The sequence below is a fragment of the Mustela erminea genome, chromosome 9 (genome assembly GCF_009829155.1).
Source record: "Mustela erminea isolate mMusErm1 chromosome 9, mMusErm1.Pri, whole genome shotgun sequence".
In the NCBI taxonomy this organism is placed as follows: Eukaryota; Metazoa; Chordata; class Mammalia; order Carnivora; family Mustelidae; genus Mustela; species Mustela erminea.
In genome coordinates, this window is record NC_045622.1 from 51,574,301 (window position 1) to 51,582,794 (window position 8,494).

Here is an 8,494-nt window from a genome sequence, read left to right on the forward strand (position 1 = left end):
CCTGAACTGAAGGGTCCGATGGAGGTGGCCACATCTCACATGTATGTAATTTGCTGATGTTTCTTTTTATAAGAGTAAACCACAACATGGACACTGTAGAAAATGTAAAAAAGTTAAAAATTACGGAGAAGAAAGTTAAAATTACCACAAACCTGAGTGTGGTTAACATTTTGATGTATAACCCCCAAGCTTTTAATCTCCCCTCTGTCTGTAATTTATCTAATTTGTGGTTGCCATGTTTCCCCCAGTTGGGATCACACTGTGCTTACAATTCTGTAACCTGTTCTTTTCAACTAATACATAGCAAGCATTTTCCCATGTCATTAAATATCCATCCATAACATTAGTGCTTTTAATGGCTCCCCAGAGTATTCCTCCTTATGGGCGAACGAAATACTATCATTTATTTGGCCAGTTCTCTGTCGTTGGGCATTTGAGTTGGTGGCAGTTGTTTGCCATTATTAAAGATGGCTGTGATGTACACTCTCGCAGACAAGGGTGTTCAAGAGTGAATTCCTGAGAGAGAAATCTCTTATCTAAAGTAATATGCGTATTTAAGCAAGTCCGAAATTGGACAGAATGTCGAGTGTTTGTAGGGCACTCAGGAACGTAAGGCGAAGAGTCCCTAGGGACAAGGTACGCAAATCAGATGGAGGTGACACTTCCAGCCCATGTGCAGTGTGGCTGGATGACCCCTTAGGGACACAGCTGGCAAGTGGCTTCCCTTAGGGCAGTCACCTCCCAGATTGCTAAATCCAACAACCCAGCCTCCACGTCCACCAACAAAGCATTCCTCACTTCAGACCCTGCCAGCAGCTTCCCTGGGGTACCCGAAAGCTCCCCGTCATCCCTGCCAGCTTCCCAGCCTGGCGCAGAGGAGGCTCTGGCATGGGCCCCAGGACCTCGGAAAACCCCATATTCCCTGGGCCACCTTCTCGAATCTCTTCCAGGAGGACCTGTTCTCTGAGGCTCTAGAAACCGTTATCTAGAGCAGGGAGTCACAAATCTGAGTGTGCACAGGAGCCATCCAGGGGTTCTATTGAAATTCAGTTTCAGATTCGTAGGTTTGGTGAGACCTGCCATCCCGTGTTTCTGACCAGCTCCCATGTGGTGTCAGGGCCACTGGTCCATCAATCACACCCGGCGGAGAAAGGATTTCATTGTGATTCCCAGTCTTGGTGATTCAAATCATGATTTTGGTGATTCAGATCACCCAGAAAGCTTTCAAAATCATGCCGCTGCCTGAGCCCCACACTCAAGAGATCTGAGTTCACTGATCAGAGGTGGGATGTGTGTGCCAAAGCTCTCTAAAATCACCACAGGTGATCGGAATGTGTGGCCAGATTTGAGAATCACTGGTCTGGAGCTGTCAGGGCCCGGGGCTGTTTGGTCTTTACATCCCCAGCCCCTAGGCACATGTGCATCCATGAACCCAATGGGTTGAGATGCCGTCTTTCATCTGCGTATGGTATCCTCAGTTTGTGTAGAGTCTCTCTAAGACACCTGAGCAATTCCTGCCTCAGCCTCCAGACTCCATCCAGCTCCCCTCCCACCTCCATCACCTTAGCGGTCATTGTTCACACCCTTACTGTGGGACACTTGACCCTGTGGTCAGTCCTATTTCACAGAGGTGAATCCGAGCCTCAGAGAGGCAAAGTAATTGCCCAAGGTCACAAAGGGGGAGGGGTGGCTAGGATCTGAACCTAGGCTTGTCTGGCCCCCAAGTTTATCTCCTGTCTACTTTTTTTGTTTCTTTGCCTATTTTTTCTCCTTTTTATTCCCTTCTTCATGTTTTGTGAGTCTAATGGAGATCATCAGGTGTCTCAGTGACAGCACTTGCATGTTTCCCTCTGATCAGGAGATTGACATCTGTTGTTGATGACAGGCCACCATGAGATCAGGCAGGACAGCGTCTGAAGGCACTGGGAACATTCTCACGAGCTATACAGGCTGGGGGAGGATTTGTGGCGGGCACCCTGCCCCAGGCCTCTGAGTACCGGTTGTGTTCATTGGCAGGTTCGCCTGGAGTGGCCCACAGACTTAGCCATCAACCCCATGGACAACTCCCTCTACGTCCTTGACAACAACGTGGTCCTGCAGATCTCTGAAAACCACCAGGTGCGCATCGTCGCCGGGAGACCCATGCACTGCCAGGTCCCCGGCATCGACCACTTCCTGCTGAGCAAGGTGGCCATCCACGCAACCCTGGAGTCAGCCACCGCTTTGGCTGTCTCACACAACGGAGTCCTGTATATTGCAGAAACTGACGAGAAGAAGACCAACCGTATCCGGCAGGTCACCACCAGCGGAGAGATCTCACTGGTTGCAGGAGCCCCCAGTGGCTGTGACTGTAAAAACGATGCCAACTGTGACTGTTTCTCTGGAGATGATGGCTATGCCAAGGATGCGAAGCTGAATACACCGTCTTCCTTGGCTGTGTGTGCCGACGGGGAGCTCTATGTGGCTGACCTAGGGAATATCCGAATTCGGTTTATCAGGAAGAACAAGCCCTTCCTCAACACCCAGAACATGTATGAGCTGTCTTCACCCATTGACCAGGAGCTCTATCTGTTTGATACCAGTGGAAAACATCTGTACACCCAGAGTCTGCCCACAGGAGATTATCTGTACAACTTCACCTACACGGGAGATGGCGATGTCACACTCATCACAGACAACAACGGCAACATGGTGAATGTCCGCCGGGACTCTACTGGGATGCCCCTCTGGCTGGTGGTGCCGGATGGCCAAGTGTACTGGGTGACCATGGGCACCAACAGTGCACTCAAGAGCGTGACCACACAAGGACATGAGCTGGCCATGATGACATACCATGGCAACTCTGGCCTGCTGGCAACCAAAAGCAATGAAAATGGATGGACAACATTTTATGAGTAAGTAACACCACAAGGGCATTTGACAGTTTTGTTTCATGAGATGTATTGGACGATTAGAGGTGAGTTGGTGGAGTGTTAATTTTTGGATAGATTTCATTTTGGCTCAGAATTTGGGATGTAGACCGTTACCTACATGTTGTTACATTACGTTCGACCGTTACTTTCAACCGTTATGTTCATGTCGCAGATGATTGCTCCTAGGCAAGAACGTGATGTGGTGGAAAAGGCATGAGTTTTGGCATTAGGAGGCTTAGGCTTGCATCTCTTTAGGCTTCCGTTCCCACATCTGTACAATGGAAATAACCTGCACAACATCCCACAGGGAGGGAATGGAGATGAAACATACTCGACAGAGTGCTGGCAGCTCCAGATGATCACTTCCAGAAACGATGACAAGTTCCATATAGATGCCCACCTAATCCAAACTCACCTCTACAAGTTTCAAAACAGTTTTTATCATTTTAACCACTTTGGGTGGAACTTAAATGCCTTCCGTGCCTCGCTTCTCAAACCCATTATTGAGACATAATGAAACCTTTCTCTTTATGAGTCAAGATCATTAATAAGGAACAACTGCAATTGCCTATTACATCAGAAGGGAAGACACGAGGCTATGGAACCCTTCACTCCTGCCCCAAGAGGGTTGTAAACTGTTCTTTGATCAGCTCCCGTGTGGCAGGGTTTCATCCTACTGCTTCCTCCCCATGCCTGGCACTATTGTGGCTCTGTGGATTTCAGCTGTGGCACCCACCAAGGAGCTCACCTCCCTTTCCCTCATCCAAGGTAGGGCTTCTTGAGGGGTGTGGTCAGAAAACCAGAAGTTCAGCTCATTCCAGTCCCAGCCAGAATCAAAGACGGGGGTATCTGAGCTCTTTATCTAGGAGCTATTGTAATGAATGGACTTTGTACCTGCTCTTTTTGCTGCTCAAATTTTTTTTTTTTTTTTTTTTTTTTTTTTTTTTAGTGTTTTCTTTCACAGTCCTAGCCATACCCCAAACAACTGAGACTACTGAGTGTGTGACCATTCCATAGGTATGCAGGAGATGGGGAAGGAAGTAGATTTTTGTGCCCCAGAGATGGGCTAGGAATCACATTATTGCATTTAGTCCTCATAACAGCTCTGGAAGGTGAGGGACAGTATCCTTTCTACAGAAGTAGAAACAGGCTCAGAGAGGCTCCCTGTTAATCCTGAGAACAGGGCAGAACCCGGATCACAACCTAAATCTGTCTTCTGCTGGACCTCCTGCTGAGTTTGTTAATCCCAAATGAATTTAAATCCTTGATCTGTAAATTTTTCTCAGGCTTGATCAAGCATCTGCTTTTCATAGTCCTAGAATCCAAAGGCAAAAGATCTGTAATAGATTTTTAAAACAATTTGCACCCCAAAAAAAAAAAAAGTCACAGTAATTCGTGCAAGGTTCACTGGCTAAATTCCTGTCTCCAAACAAGGGCCTTGTTAATTACAAAGAAAGACAAAGATCCAGGAAAACAGCAATTATCTTGATTAACTCATTGAAATGGAAATACACTAAATAATTCAATTTTCCTCCATTGCCCAATGGAAATCTCGTATATATATATACGCTACTTAACCAATACAGGGGTTTCTTTGTCAGAGCAAGTCGGCTCACTCAATTAGTTCCCAAGGTCACTCCTTCAAATCCCAACCGGAATGCTTACAGATCAGGGCAGCAGTTGCTGTCAACCAACCCTGAAATCTAAAACCATTTCCTAGACCTCCATCTGAAAGGATCCCATTCCCTGCTCCCTGTCCTCCTCAAAGAAATATATAGTCATAGTTGTTTTATGAAGAAGAGAAAGGTAGTATAATCACTGTTTAGAAAATGAAGTTTGGGATTCCAAAGCACTCCCTGAGAATGGAAGATGAAAGCCCTAAAATTAAAAGAGAAACTTACCTATCTTGACATCCTTCTGTGTGCCAAGATCTTTCCAATTTCGTCTTCACGGCAACCTCAGACCAGAGAAATTACCTCCACAGTTTTTACAGATGAATGAACTGAGGCACAGAGAGATTAGGAACCAGTCGAAAATTACACAGTGATGCATCGCAGAGCTGGAACACGGGTCCATGTTCTTTCACTGACACGGAGTGGGTTCACCGAAGTTCTCGGTGACTTCTCTGGATGGTAGGGATAAAAACAGTATCTGTATCATAGGGATAGTCTGACATTAAAAACGTCAGTGAGATAAACTTATGTTTTAAAACACCATGTTTTACTCATCAGCACTTCTCAACCGATAGCTGCTGCTGTCATCGGCATCGTCATCATCCTCGTCATTTTCCTCGTCATTTTAAGCAACATGAGTGGACATAACAGTAATTACAGAAATATTGTTTGGGCGTGAAAGGTAGTACCTAGGAGCAGCAGGAAGGAAACTAGTCAAAGGAGCAAACCAGAGTTGTAATTAAAGTAGGCAAGAATCAGAACTCAAACCAGAGGAGCAGACTCAAACATCAAGTCTGAAAAATCAAGGTAAGAATTAGGAAAGGGGTCAAGTCCCCGAGAATATCCAAACTGGCCTGGAAAAAGACATGCAGGGTGGGTCAAGGAAAAACGGTTCAGCTCAGACTGAACAAAGCCAGGGTTCAAGACAGCTATTTTCACCAAAAATCGCTAGCCATGTGACTCAGAGGTTGGCTGACTGATCTCCAGACCTAGGTTTCAACCAGATGGAAATCAAGATTCCCCTACCCTATTTCAGGGGCACTATGAGGATCAACAAACTAAATAAATACGGAAGGTTTAAAAAAAAAAAAAAAACTTACAAAGGGCGAAGCTCCCTAGAAGTAAGGCTGCAGTCTTATCATTACTGTGGCGTTTCTTTTTTCTTTTCCTTTTTTTTTTGGTTTTGTTTTTAAGTAGGCTCCACACCCAGCACAGGGCCCAACACGAGACCTGAACTCATTACCCTGAGATTAAGACCTGAGCTGAGATCAAGAGTCAGACGCTCGACCCAACTGAGCTACCCAGGCACCCCATTATTGTGGTGTTTCTTAACACCGATTTTGACAGATTTTGCCAAAGCACCATTGCCCTAGTGAATTTTCTATTGTTAGCTCCTTGAGAGGGTTTAATGGATTCTAGTCCAAATGTTCTAATATTTAAAAAAAAAAAAAAAAAAAAAAAGCCAGGCTTGCCTGTAACATGGGCTATTACTGAAACAAGTTTTAAGTTGGCTTTATTGATCCTTTCAACAGATTAAATAATACATCTAACATAAACATCACATACTGCAGAGCAACTTGACTTAGAGAGTTCACAGTCCTTCCTCCCCTCAGCCCACAGGTTCTCCTGGCAGAAAACCTCAAAGAGCCTGTAATGCACTCCTCATCTCCAGTGTGTGGTATCATTAATTTCAGACTTGGGCTCCTGGCCAGATGGCATTCGATGGCTAAGAAAATGGCGCGGTGAACATGGGGCAGGTTCCAAAACTCACTTGCTGGGTGGGCGTGAGCTGCTGGCTTCCCTCAGATTCACAGGGGTAAGTGGCTCTGGCCTCCCATGGTGTCCTGTGACAGCTCCTGTCGTAGTTCTGCTCTCACTAAATACTGTGAGACCCTAACTAACTTACCTCTGTCTCAGGCCAGGGCTTGCCACCTAGTACGTGCTCAGTCAATATTTTATGAGTGAAATGTAAATGCAGGGAAGGGAGATAAAGGAGGGAGGAAAAACATGCTATAGTGAGAAGAGTATCAAATCCCAGCTCCAGCATTATCAGTGTACCCAGCAGGACACAGACTTCAACTCAAATGGTTCAAATAAAGATACTTGGCTTTGGGATTTTGCTGGAGAATATCAGAACTAGAAAGTGCATCATTCCCAGACTTACAGTAGGAATAAGCTAGACAAATGGTAGATTCATGAGTTTCCCTTAAACTCCTTCACTAAGGTCACAGGGCAACCACCTAACCAAATCCAAGGAGAGAGACAAGATGTGAGCACTGTCTTACTGGGGGTCAATGCAGCTGGTCAGAAGGATTCAGCTAGGGGGGCTGGCGAATTCAGGAAGGCTAAGTGTGTACTGACAAGAGAGTATGAAGCCATTAGAGGCTGCAGAACCTGCGTGAGAGACCCCACATCCTCTTCATAACTTCTCTCCACAGCCCAACCAGGTACTCTCAGAAAAGAGTAGGGAAAGATGTAAGAAAACATCTACTGTGGTAGACTTGGGGGAGGGGCACAAGTATCTGCCTGCTATACCCAGACCTGACTGGGTGACTCACCATATCTCCCATATAGAACAAAAGCCTTAATCTCAGGGGCACCTGGGTGGCTCAGTGGGTTAAAGTCTCTGCCTTCGGCTTGGGTCATGATCCCAGGGTCCTGGGATCGAGCCCTGCATCGGGCTCTCTGCTCAGTGGGGAGCCTGCGTCCCCCTCTCTCTCTGCCTGCCTCTCTGCCTACTTGTGAGCTCTATCAAATAAATAAATAAAAATTTTTTTTAAAAAAGCCTTAATCTGTGGAGAGAAGGGGAATTACACTGCCCTCCTTAGGCGCTGGTGGAGATCCACTGCCACTGAATGAGGGAGGAGAAAAAGAATTTAACCTCTGTCAGGAGGGGAGAGTGATATGTAATGGGCCCAGAATTGCAGCAGGAAAAGGAGAAGGAGGACAGAAGAGGCTATGCTCTTGAGACACAGAGATACATAAGACTGTGGCTAATTTGGAACCATGGAGAACTCTCTAGCTCCCCACATGCCAACACTGTTTAGCTGAAGAGTCAAACACAGCAATGGAAAGCAGAATACTACTGCAAAAGAGGCAGAAGAGGGACAAGAGCCTGGAAAGAGACATTCCCTGAGGCCCAGCATAAAAGGGGACCTAAAGCTTAGGATGGAGTTGACACTGAGGAAAAAAAAACTCCTCTGACAAACCAGTTTAGCACCCTAAACACAAGGTATTGCTAGAAGAACTCAAAGCCTCCAATGCACTAAAGTTAGCCAGAGAAACATCAGACTTCAAAGCCAGCCCAAATCCTAGTAAGTTAACTCATACCCCTTCACTAACATCCTAGCAGAAGGAAACTCATGCCCATATCCATGTATAAAACCTGGTACCTCATTCTCTGTTGTGCTACAGAAGACATTCAACTGAACATACAAAAAGGGTATAAAAGGCAGCACATTCCAAAGAGACAAAGGAATCATCAGAACCACACTTAGACATGACACAGATGTTGAAACTATATTTTAGGGGATTTAAAATAACTATAATTATGTTAAAAGCTCTAATGGAAAAGGTGAACAATATGAAAGATCAGATGGAAAATTTTAGCAGAGAATTGGAAACTATAAGAAAAAATCAAATGGAAATCTAGAATGAAAACCAGTTACAGAGATGAAGAATGCCTTTGATAGGCTTATCAGTAGATGACACAGCTAAAGAAAGAAAATGGGTCAATAGAAATTACCCAAACTGAAATACAAAGAGAAAAAAATATAGTGAAAAAAATACAAAACCCGGGCATCCAAGATCTAGGAGGCAATATCATCTGGTCTTAATATGAATGCACAGGTCTTCCTTGACTTACAAGGGGATTACATCCTGACAAACTTATTGTAAGTTGAAAATACT

At 45.3% G+C, this 8,494-nt stretch overlaps 1 protein-coding gene across 7 annotated transcripts in view; it reads left to right on the forward strand.

The window, feature by feature from the left end:
- TENM4 (teneurin transmembrane protein 4) overlaps positions 1-8,494 on the forward strand; it is a 720,251-nt gene that overhangs the window by 678,747 nt on the left and 33,010 nt on the right. For all 7 annotated transcript variants that reach the window (XM_032357369.1, XM_032357368.1, XM_032357365.1 and 4 more), the window contains one exon: positions 2,017-2,894. In XM_032357369.1, the coding sequence (XP_032213260.1) occupies positions 2,017-2,894 (878 nt within the window). The remainder of the gene's footprint in view (positions 1-2,016; positions 2,895-8,494) is intronic.